At 29.8% G+C, this 12,775-nt stretch overlaps 1 protein-coding gene across 20 annotated transcripts in view; it reads right to left on the bottom strand.

The window, feature by feature from the left end:
• LOC130446240 (PDZ and LIM domain protein Zasp) overlaps positions 1-12,775 on the bottom strand; it is a 96,408-nt gene that overhangs the window by 19,117 nt on the left and 64,516 nt on the right. For 8 of the 20 annotated variants that reach the window (XM_056782363.1, XM_056782372.1, XM_056782497.1 and 5 more), the window contains exons 7-11: positions 8,155-8,241; positions 6,728-6,829; positions 6,506-6,614; positions 4,057-4,200; positions 920-1,079 (exon numbers count right to left, since the gene is read on the bottom strand). In XM_056782363.1, coding sequence (XP_056638341.1) covers positions 920-1,079; positions 4,057-4,200; positions 6,506-6,614; positions 6,728-6,829; positions 8,155-8,241 — 602 coding nt within the window. Of the gene's footprint in view, positions 1-155; positions 198-919; positions 1,080-4,056; positions 4,201-6,505; positions 6,615-6,727; positions 6,830-8,154; positions 8,242-12,775 lie in introns of all 20 variants that reach the window. The other 12 variants (XM_056782379.1, XM_056782387.1, XM_056782513.1 and 9 more) reach the window with 3 other exon arrangements.

Genomic DNA, 12,775 nt, shown 5'->3' with positions numbered 1-12,775 from the left:
CTGAAAAACAATAAATATTTGTTTATATAATTTCTTTTAAACAATATCGTTATACTATTTTATTAAAATGTTATTTTTTAGTTTTTACAGGTAGTGTATAGCGAAGCGAAGATAAATCGGTTTTGTTAAAAATACTGTTAAACCGTAAATGGTACCTTTGAAAAGACCACCAGCTGGTTTAACAGAAGAAAAACGTCCTAAAGGATAATAAGACATATTTAATACAGAAAAATACGTCTAAACTAAAGGGTACTGAATGTTTTATAACGACATGCTTGGGAGACACAGTAACTAAAAAATATTATGAATGAAATTAAAAACAAAACTTAATAGGTGTGATGAATTTTTTTCTAGATTCTGCACATTGTATTTTAGTATTGGAAAAAATTCTTGTTGTTGGTGTAATGAAAGAAACAATACCTTCATAATCAGTTCTAAGTGATCCGAAGGTCATATTACAATCATCAATTAATAAATATTATCAAATGTTTCTTGAACGATGAGATCGAAAAGGATATAAAACCTCTTCAGATAGTTTCATTTATATTCACAATTGACTTTATGAGGTTTTATTTATTTATTTTTCAGAAACTTGCTGTTCGATGTATTTCACAAATAGTTGATCAGTATTGATAGTAATTCGTTGAATGTGAACTAATTGTGAATGAATTAATTTTGCTGTTACAATTGATCTAATGGTTTCTTAAAGCAAACATTCATATCAATGAGTCTAAGTTGTCCATAAGAAAGTATTTCACTACACGCAATTTGCGTTTAATTTTTAATATTATTTTTCAGTAAAATTATACCCAAGTCTCGAAATAGTTTACTTACTCAATTCTCAATAACTTATCGGTGAACTGTTTATATTTTCTAGTTTTGATCTATGGTAGTAATATTTATATATCAAATAACATACCTGATGATGGACTATAGGCAGATGGAGTGTATGAGTGACTATTAAAAGATGGCGCTGGTGCGGGGGCGACTGGAGAGAGTGGAGCTGCTCTTGGTAAAGTGTTCGACGGGGAAAGTGGAGCAGTTACGCTGGAGAAAGGTTTCGGGCCAGTGACGTTCGTCTAAGAAAAAAAATGAAAGTTTACAATTATATAATAAATTATTTATAGTGTTATCATTTTTGCACCCAATCATATGAAAAGTGTGTTTAATATTTACTTTTAATAAGAAATTATTTTCTATAGAAATTGATGACTAAAAGTGAATATGAGGTCAAAAAAAGAGTCCCCATTGAGTGGTCATCAGCAGAATCACTAGACCATAGATTGTTTGGTTGAAGAATTGTTTAAAACGTTGGGTTTATACTTATAAACTACACATCAACGAAATTGAGTGTATACAAATAATTGGGAGCACCACAAAATTTACAGAAGGTTAGAAGTACTTTGATTATAGATTTATTGCATTAAAATAGTTCGAGTGAACAGTTTTTCAATTTTTATACCAGGCGTTCTATATGAAAAACATAAGCAAAAAGTACTTGGAATGTTTCATCTCTGAAAAGTTTAGACATAAAAAGTGAACAATCATTATTCCATTGATGAAGAAATGTTGAGAAGTCACATTCAACTCAAAAGACAAATAGAAAAATTAACAAACATTTACGTACTAGAAGACACAACATTGAAACAGACATGATGTATTAACGACAAAAATATCACAGAACTACATAGTTCTATTCAAACTATTAATTTATACATGGTGTTGCTACAAAATGTTGAGCATCCCCCTAGAAACTACGGAACCGAGAGTTCTTAAAACATTGAAAATGCAACTAAAATTCTATTGATATGGTGACAAATTTACATGTAAAATATTTTCAGTTAGAAGGTGTGGTCGAGGGAGATATCATTTTAAAGTAATTTCATTTCTCTATAAAACAATGTATTTTTCTGCAATTGATGACAATATCTTGTCATTGTGAAGAGAAATAAAGTACCTCTTAAATGATATGACACAGATGGTGATTACATTTTTGGGTATGAATTTTATATGAAAATTCCCCGGTGAAATTTGACTTATTGAAAAATCTATTTTCCTGGAATAACCGACAAATGAGTTTCATAAAATTATTGTTTCAAGCGATGTGTGTAAGCTTGCAAGATTTGCTGATAGCCCAATCGATAACATTTAATTACAGCTCTAGTCAGGAGAGTTGAAAAGCTTGCATTAATGCGTGGATCATTAATGATATATTCAGAACTGGCAACACTATAATTGTGGTTGGAAAATAACATTTTCATGTGAAATTTTCTTTATTGGTACTATATGGTCATATTAGAACTGTTTCTCTCTAGAATCAAAAGGCTTCTATTGCATATTTGCAGAAAAAAAATTGTTTTTGGAACTTTTATGATCGATGGAGGGGTAAGAATCGAGTTTGCTTATTTGGCAATCAATAGGATAACTCACAACCAAACTAAACTAAATAAATTTTATCTCACGCAAAAATTTATATCTATGTCTTGAGAACGAAGTTTTAGACCAGATATAAGATTCATCAGTTGCTATTCCCACTTTATCCTTAGAAATTTCCAAAATTTAATGAAAAAGCTGAAAGCATGGCTATTTGTTTTGATATTTCAATATAAAGCAGCATCGTACTCATACTGAATAATTTACTCACAGAATCATTTGAAATATACTATGTAAAAAAATGCTTTAGAAAATGCTGTTATTATGAAGAATAATTATTCTTATCGTGTAAAAAATATGTTCAACAATTGATTATAAACAAAATTGAAAAACGCTAAAAACATAATAGGGAAGTATGAGAATGAAAATTTATTATTCAAGTTTATAAAGCTAAAAATGAAATTAGTCAGCTATAATATCGGATTCAAGTGGTAGTGACAGTGGGATCGTAACTATTTGTGTTTATTATGAATAAATTGTTCACCACCAATTTGTATGTTGACACTTGTTCGTGCAAGACATGAAAACAAAATCTGATAATAATGTGTATGTGTATGTACAAGATATATCTAAATTCATGCGACAGAATTCAAGAGGTAATTAATTACCTGTTGTGTTGGATCTTCTACTTCTACAATATTTAATTTAATGCTTAGATTATTGAACATGTCATTATTCATGTTAGGATAAAAATTATAGATAGTGTGTGAGTGCGAATAGTTTGAATTACTAGATACTTAAGATATGTAAAATTTATAAGTGTACTGATAACATTATAGGAAAAATCTCGTCCTGGCCTAACACCCGCCTTGGTTAACAAAAAAAACATCGAGAGCGAGATTGAAGATTGAAGATTTGATCAGCAACACCGTAGGCATTTATCGAAAATCATTTACGTGTTATGTATACATTATGAAATGTATTAATTCAAATTTATGATGGAAATATTTTATAAAGGATGTAGTGAAAAGGTTGTATTAAAATTTTTGACTTAGTATAAATAAAATATTGAAACCAAAAGAGAGCTATGTTTTTATTATTTTATAAGCTACAACCTCATGCAAAAATTTGAATCTCATGCAGTGTTGAAAAATATTATGGCTGCGTTCTTTTTTAAAAGAGGTTATATAGGAAAGATTGCCCTCGAAAATCTGCTGACTAATATATTAGAAAATGTACATCAGAGGTTTCCAATAAAATTTGCGTGGAATAGACTTATCCATTTTTTAGACAAAAAGGAAGTTGTAATATTCCACTCTGTCAATTCTATAGGGCTTAAAAATGATCAAATTAAGAAGATTAAATAGAATTTCTTGAATAATATTTCAATGTTTAAGTATCCGAAAATTTTAAGTGTGACTCTCGCATATAAAATGGCAAATGATTCAAACTTTTTCACAAGAGCAACCATTTATGTTAACACATTTTATTCATAACTATATACTTATTTTGAAAAAAATAATATGTAAATGAAATATTACAAGTAACTTTTGTTATTCTAAAGCAAATGTTTGGCATCTTTTTTTTATTAATTCTTCGAATGAATTTAAGGAATTGAAAGCTGTAGAATCATCGAAACAAAATGTATTATTAAAAAAACGCAAAGCCATAGATATCACTTACCTTGTAAGTCAAATATTTGTTGAACGAAACAGGGGTAGAATTGCTTAATATATTATTATTACTAATGTTAGAATCGCCAACGTTAGATTTTGCTAATAGTGGTAATTCAGACGAGACATCGACACTCTCTTTAGTATCCTCTGCCTAAAATGTTTGCGAAAGTTAAGTTTGGTGTGTGTCATGCAAACAATACAGAGTGCTGTTAAATATAGAGAAAAAATGAGAGTATATAAACAAGAAATGAAGTTTTTCGAATGCAATATCAATAATCGAACAAATCTGACAGAAAAATAAATTTCATCTTGATCTCTAATACATAGCATTATAATAATCCAATCAAATTTCCGTGGAAATATTAGTAAATTATGAGTAGACACTCATTTGATATGAAATTGATTTCTGAGAAAATTATGTTATTCTTTTCGTAAGCTGACAAACTTACATCCTAAACAATACCTAAGAATATCGAGAAGTGCAGTTTCCGGCAACACAACTTTGAATTGTGTAAAAAAGTTTTAAAAAATTGACAGGGGAATACTAAAAGACGTGACAGTTCGAGAAGTTTAAGCTCCAGTTATTGTTCATAATCGAGATCAATATACCGTAAAACGACGGTTACGAAAATGTCGACAAAGCTTACCAATAATTCAATGTTAGGGATTTTGAATCAAAAATGATTCAATGCTAGAGATCTTGAAACGCTAATAATCCAATGTTAGGAATATTGAATTACAAATAATACAAATAATTGAATGTTAATAATAATCGAATCACAGTTAATTCAATGTTATGGAAATTCAATCAAGAATAATTGAATGTTAGGAACAGTGCTCCACGAATAATTCAGTTTTAGCGATATTGAATCATGAATAATTCAACGCTAGGAATATTGACGAATATTTCAGTGTTTATGATATTGAATCATGAATAATTTACTGTTAGTGGTATTGAAGGGTGAATAATTCAATGTTAAGAATATTGAATTAAGAATAATTCAACGTTAAGAACATTGCTTCACGAATAATTCAATGTTAAGAATATTGAATCAAGAATAATTCAACGTTGAGGACATTGCTTCACGAATAATTCAATGTTAAGAATATTGAATCAAGAATAATTCAACGTTAGGAACATTGCTTCAGGAATAACTAAGTGTTAGGGATATTAAATCATGAATAATGTAATGTTAGTGATATTGAATAGCGAATAATTCAATGTTAAGAACATTGCACCGTTCTGAAGTTTTCCAGTGCATGCCTAGTAGGTTATCCACATCCCTAAGTCTTTGTTTTACTCCAGTAGGAATTTGATTTGGTTGAATATTAATGGATAATACGCATGTATCTGTTAAAATACGAATGTGAAAATAGTTTCAACATTTGTAAACCTCCGGTTTTCCAATCACTGTTAGGAACATCTAGACACTCTTGACATCGGCTTAACAATTTGTTTTTTTTATTTCCTCTATCAATTGTAGCATACACTCGAACTGGAAGAATGTATTAGTGACCCACCACAGGGAATACCAGCTCGATTATTTTCACGGTTCTTATGATGTGGCAAGAGCTTAACTATTTGAAAGACAAAGATAAAAAAATAGTATTGGTTAAGTAGATTTGGTGCCATGTTAAGCAAATTAGATAGATTTTATTCTAAAGCTAATTTTCAAATATAATTTTACATTAGATTTGGAATATTTTGAGGCCAATTGAATACACAGCTTAAATTACTACCGAATGACATATAAAAGTTGTTTAGGGGAATATGAAACCAGATAACTAATAATAGATAGATAAATAATATATTGAAAAGTTAGATGTCGATTAGAGGTTAGGCTCGGCGTCTTTCAGGACTTTTAGGAAACTATAACCCAGGTTAAGGTAGATCACCAATCAGGTGATTGTAAATCCTAACCCGGAATGAGATTCAGATCAAAGTTTCCGAACGTCGTGTTCAAATTTTGGTTGGAAATTTAAAACAAAACCTACAAGAACACTTTCATTATTTTTTGTGCGTTGAATTTTCGATTATATTTATTTAGTATAATGGATTTCACATGTTTAATAATTGTTGGTGAGAAGTTATCAACAAATCACCCCTTCACACGGATCTTGCAATTAAGGGAACGTGATCCGGTTCAATTTCCGATTATATAGATCATGATTGGGTTAACTCGATCATAGTTACCAGAAAGTTTTATTGAGTGTAGTTACTAGTATAGAATACTCAAATCTTAAGGAAACATTTCTAGGGTTGTGCGTGCAATAACTTTTAAGAAAATTTTCTCTGATAACAAGTCTACAATAACTACAGATTCATTTCAGTTCAGTTTTCATAATTTCATTTACTGTAATTTATCTTTAATATTTACTCTTTTTTTGCATTAGAAAAACTTTTTTCTCGTTTATATTCATTATGTGAGTACTGCTTTATGTTGTTGAATTTTTACCTGGAACTGATTACCAGCTGTATTTAACTTTGGCGATAATGGAGATGATGTTGGATAAGAATGACTAGAAAGGGCAGAAGATATGGCGTGAACCGGAGCTTTTCCACCACTGTAAAGAAAACACACAAACAAAATAAACAAAATGATCTCTGGATAACCTACCATCAATAAATGATAGAATCATATTTTTGTCTCATAAGTTTTTGTAGGGTTTATACTTACGGTGGTACTGTTACTGGAACTAAATTTGGATTGGACTGATTTTTTAGAGCCGCTGATTTAGCATGGATGTCACAATACAATTTGTTGTTGATATTGTAGTAACTGTAAGAAAAGAAATTGTGTCGTGAATTTTTAGTTACTAGCTTGTTTGTTCCTTAAAAAACATCAATTTAAAATTTCCTGATATAGATGCTGCGACCTTTCTATTGTTACTGGTTTTTTCACACTTTCACACACAAAATTTGGAAAAATGTCATGACGAGATATTCTACTCAAAAATTAATTGATTCTCATAGGTACAATATTAAAAATTGGCATATTATATGGAAAAATATTATAAATATGAGCGGTATTAGATTCCCCATTTGTTCATAGCGAGATGATTTATATACGTCTGTTTGTGGAAGTTATAGTTTCAGTTTTGATAGTAATTAGACTCTAGTTTTGAAGAAAAGTTATATTTATTTCTTTCTCTATCATATGGGAGTCAAAAACGATTCATCTATATTTTAAAAACTGGAGGTATAGAAAAATTTTTTTTGTTGATCAATGTACCTAAAACAGCTCAAGTTTAATACATATATGAGAATAGATCAAATCGAAACCAAAACCTATATGTAGTTCAAGAAAGAAAGTATAAACTCACCTTAAAGGAGCAAGTATTTACATGATATTTCAATTATGGTTGAAGCTTTCAGCTTTTTAAAATATCTCGTGAATGGTGCAAAATATAAAAAAATTACCTCAGAAGGGAAAGTAATGCAATAAAATTGTACTAAAAAAACGTATAGAAAATCAAAATGGAGTTAGCGCTACATAACACAACAGTTTTTTAATTTCCGGGAGTTATTGATTATTTGGCTCATTTGGGTGCTCCCAAATATTTGAATTGTTTTTTTTTCAAATAACGCCTCCAACTTATGTCAATAATGACCTAATAATAATTTTCTTACAAATTTTTTTGTTATAAACTTTAATTTAAAAAAGTTTTTTTTAATTATTATTAAGTATTCAGCTTTAGTTTCGTATATCGTTTTTTTTTTCGGAAAGTGAAATTATAAAAATTGTTTTTGAAAATATCTATATACAGTACTTTGCACGTATAGAGTCTCACTTACATTTTTAACATATTTTTTTGTGAAAAATAAGTCTTCTACAAAAAAAATGTATTTTAACAATTGTTTTGTAGAATTTTCTCGTCATCATTTTTCTATAAAGAGTTTTCTTTCAAATTTTGCCCTGTTAATGATAATTTTAAAAAAATGTTTCCACCCTAATTATTTGGCATTTCCATGAACATAACCAAATAGCGTTTAGAACAAAGTTAATAAATTTAACAGAGTAAAAACTAGAGTGATACTTTCAATTGTATCCCAAATTGTCGTGAATAGTGATCATTGTAAAATTGAGTATATCTACACACTTACCCGACGTTTTTCAACGAACTTCCACAAGTTGAACACTTGAAACATTCAACGTGCAAATTTTTGTCCTTTATCCTCACGAACACACCCCTAAAAATAATTCTAATCAGATTCGTGTGAAAGTAATTTTTGATTTAATTTTCAAATTTTACAGAATTTGCGGTAATTTAAATTAACATAAATATCAGTTTAGGTAAATAAATAAAAAGTGAAATCATGAATTTGAAATGTCTATATTTTAGTGACAAAAAATACATAGGAAACATTGTGAAAATTTTCCACAGACATCTTATATCTTCAATGTATTATTTTTACTTACATTTATATTATATTCTCTTCGTTTTCTAATGAGTTTTATCCCACTATTATTTTTTCAGGCTTCAGGCTTCAGCTCTGATCTAGTAGTTGGACTGTATCCAACGATTTTTCAAGATTTACGAAAAATGATAATTCAGAGGTTTCATATTCGATTAAATTAGGGCCTTCCCCTCTCAGTATTTTTATAAAAGTAGGGTTTTTTCCTGGCAAATAATTTTTTTCTCGATTTAAATGTTTCGCACAATAAAGGATAGTTAATTGCATATATTTTTCCACCTAATATATCAAGTTGTATCGTTTTATTTTATTATACAATCTTAATCTCATCTTCTAATCTCAAATACGATTAATTAATTATTAACATTGATGAAGGTAAGAATTAATTCCAAGATAACAGATAGATTTGGCAAAATTTTTTTAAAAGTTTTGGCCCTCGAGTTTTTCTATGACTGTAGTGTAGTTTGCTAGAAATGGAGGAAACATTTATTCAATAAATTCAATTCAAATTACCACAAAACTGCTGATAATTAAAAATAATCATAGTAGCGTGCCTAACTTTTCACCAATTCAATTTAATGTAATACTTTGAATAAAATTAACAAATTATAATTTGATTTGATTTTCAAAGCTTGTAAAATATGTGAAAATAACATTACAAGTTTATATAATTTTTTGTCGTACGAGCTGTCGTTTCGGAGTTAAAGGAATCTGAAATTTCATTCATAAAAACTTTGTTCTAACCTAACCAAAAGAAACATTCTCGAGAGATCCTATTCAATTTACCTCTATACTTTACTGTATATTAACCTGCAAATAAAGCTGCAGATGGGTTTTTCATCTATATTTTATCCACTGGTTTAGCAGCTGTCGGATAAGGAAGTTTGACAATAGTGATAAATAAATATAACGGACTTGATTGGCTGTGTATTTTTTCCATAGACCAATAAACATAAACACTCTGGTTCATAGATCAATAAGTGAGATCATCATTTAATTTTTATTTTGATATGATGGATTTTGTTGATCACTCACTGGATAGTGATGAGAATATTGATCTTGTGGAAGTCCCAACACGAAAGAAAACTATATAGTAAGGGAAAGAGTGGATAATTCTGAGAAAGGGAACGAGCACCACTTCCATGCTATATTCCATCAGTTCTTTCATATTCTTTTTTGTATTCTTCTGCTGGTTGAAAAATCTCAATAGTTAATTTCTCTCTTCCTATGTAAAATTACTGCCTACCTTCTTAGTGTTAGTATTTTCCATGTGTTCAAAATACATTTAGCTCACAAGGAACCAGTAGAAATTATCATATCTTATACAGACTGGAAACCAAATAAAGTTCACAACACAATATTTAGATTCAGATTCAAATCCTGAAGTAAGAAATAACTATCTCACAATTCAACCAACAGATAAAAGCTATCCTGTTGTCGAAAAACCCAATTTTCACTAATTGATAGCTGAGACTCTTCTCACAGATAAATTGTAATTGATAAACCAGGCATAAGACAGATAAAAGAGGTATAAAATAAAGGTACCTATCTGTAATAACACAAAGTTGTTAATAAGTATGAGAAATAATTACAGCGGTACAAATAAACAAGAAAGATGAAAATTTAGAATTCAAAAACTACGGAGGACTCACTCTAGTGGAGAAAGTATATTACATGTATGGTTAAGGCCACCAACAGAAGATTGAAGGAAGTTTGTACGTAATAAATTACTAGAATTCTTTAGTATGACAATGTAATGTTAATAAATTAAGCTCAAGTTCTTAAATCGAAATGTCAAAACCTATAACTCGATCATTTAAATTTGTAATAAAAGTTATATTACTTATATATATATATATATATATATATATATATATATATATATATATATATATATATATATATATATATATATATATATATCGATACTCTTTACACACACTGTATGAATTACAGGAGTGTTTAACTACATTATGATGATATACATATTTTGTATGAATCTGTTCGCAGAATCTAATTTATTACGAAGATATTTTTGCGAAATGATCTTAAAAAAATATGTTAATACGTTCTGCGAAGTCCAGTGAACGCAGCAAGACGAATTCAGCATTTATTAATAGTATTGTCTGATTTTTAAACGTTCTCACTTGAATTAAATAATAAATATTCTAAAAATATGTTAAGCACGCTACACCAATAGACACTAAATCATGCTGAAGGGAAATTTTTGCGATTTCAGAACAAGTTTGAGAGGAAAAAAAAGTTGCATCGAGGAAAACGTTCCATGCAAGTGTTGCAGTTCTATCAGGTTCTAGATAAATCACCAATTCAGAATTAATCGAAAGGTGAAGGGCAATCATGCAAAATTAACGAGCACGATTTTATTTCAATTCTATCTATATGTAAGAAAACTGAAACAATTTTTGCTCAATCGGTTTTGAATTAATTATTATTCAATATCTAATCATAAATGTACTATACAATAGAAACAAAGTCGGAGTTAATTAATCGTCCTTCTATTTTTGGTTATTTCGATAGTCTCTTTTCAAATTAATTTTATCTGTTCTTTCTTTATAGCTCTTCTCCATATTCGTACAGGTCTGCCTATTTTCATTTTGCTTTTTGTATTATAATTAATTTCTTTTCTGGTTATGTTTGTTGCTGGTTTTCGTAATATCTCACCTCATTCTCGTTTCGTAATCGATCACTTCTTCCATTGTAATCCATTGGTGTTCATTACTTACCTATTTGGCAAAAAAATTTTAGATAACTCGTAGGTACCTGTCGATAAACTTTAGAATTTTCTGGAACATAAGCAAGCACTTCCACCCATGAAAGAGTTCTTGAAAATTATACATGTAGTATACTCTACACATGTGGTTGGGTATTTAAGACGTGGGGAGACTTTTGAGACAAACCTGGTATGTCTGAAGGTACTTTAAATGAATTATCATGCGAAAGTTGGAGGAAACAAAAAATTAATGACACTTTGATACTTATTAGAAGCAAATTTGGAAAACTTGATGATGATGATGCTTACTACTTAATTAAAGTTGTCTAGTATGAAGCTGGATACTCATACATATTAGAAATTCGACAAAGAGCAGCATTATTATCGGGGGCAAAAGTAAATAAAAATTATGATAATTTTTGAAAGAATGTGTATATTCCACATAGAGAGTTTTACGCGGAAATATAATACCAAACGATTAAAGTTTGTTGAAAAATTGCGTTGAACGTTGGGTTATTTTGATGCATTAGTGCAATTTATTTCAATTTTAGAATAGAAATTGCCTACAGAATAAAAGAGAAATGGTAAAATATTACAATTAACAATACAAATATACAACGATCTGATGTACATTTAGGCTGAGATTTCTATTGAACTGAACGGTTACTCATTGTCTTGCATGTTTTCAAGAAAAAACATTTGGTGGTTTTTGTCCATCAAAATGTCTTCTTCAAAGACTTGAGTGTCTTCCTTTATACACCCCAACTTTTTTTTGCAAGTTTCTACTTTTCCGCTTTTCTAGTGGTCCATTTATCTAGCTTATTACATGTTATGTTCTTATGTGAGAAACAAAATCCACTCAGGCGTCACACTGCAATCGTAAGTCATTAAAAAAGGAACTGAGCACAAAATTGTATTTTTTCTCAGTAAAATCGTAAAGCTTATAGCATTAACTTCAAAATGATAATTGTAATGTTTCCAGTCCAACAATATGGTCTGATCGCTAACGATCTCTTTTATGTTTGTTTAGAATAGAGCTAATTAGGAGAAACTGACCATTATAGAAGATTATCTACTTGGCCCACCACTATAATTTAGCCATCGATCGTTATTATACATCCACGCTAGCAACAAACAAGAATTTTACTTAAAAATGGGTACAACAACTGATAAAGTCGAAGACCAGAGACGTGGTCACTGCGCTGAACATAAGTCAGTCTGCTGTTTCCAAAGCTTACGTTCGTTTCCAAAAGACACTTTGGACAATTGGGCTTTCACTGCTGTTTAAGTCCAACAAGAGCTGAGAGTAACGCGAGGAGTGGCTGTGAGTGGCTAGGCAGTCAGTAGAATTCTAAAAGCAGCTAGTCCTGAGCCAAAAAGGCCAACTAGTGGCCCCAAATTAACCCGATCCCACCTAACAGTCCGTCTATGATTTGCCAGAGGACATTTTAATTGGACGAACAAAGGGGGTCCTTTCTCTTTTTCTCTTCTTAGACGAGGAAGGGTACTTGCATGGTAGCGATAAATGAGGACGAGTCTACAGAAGACCTAAAGAAAGATACAGGCAATGATGAATAA

This window comes from Diorhabda sublineata, chromosome 1, assembly GCF_026230105.1.
Source record: "Diorhabda sublineata isolate icDioSubl1.1 chromosome 1, icDioSubl1.1, whole genome shotgun sequence".
NCBI lineage: Eukaryota > Metazoa > Arthropoda > Insecta > Coleoptera > Chrysomelidae > Diorhabda > Diorhabda sublineata.
This window is presented reverse-complemented; position numbering and strand designations above follow the sequence as displayed.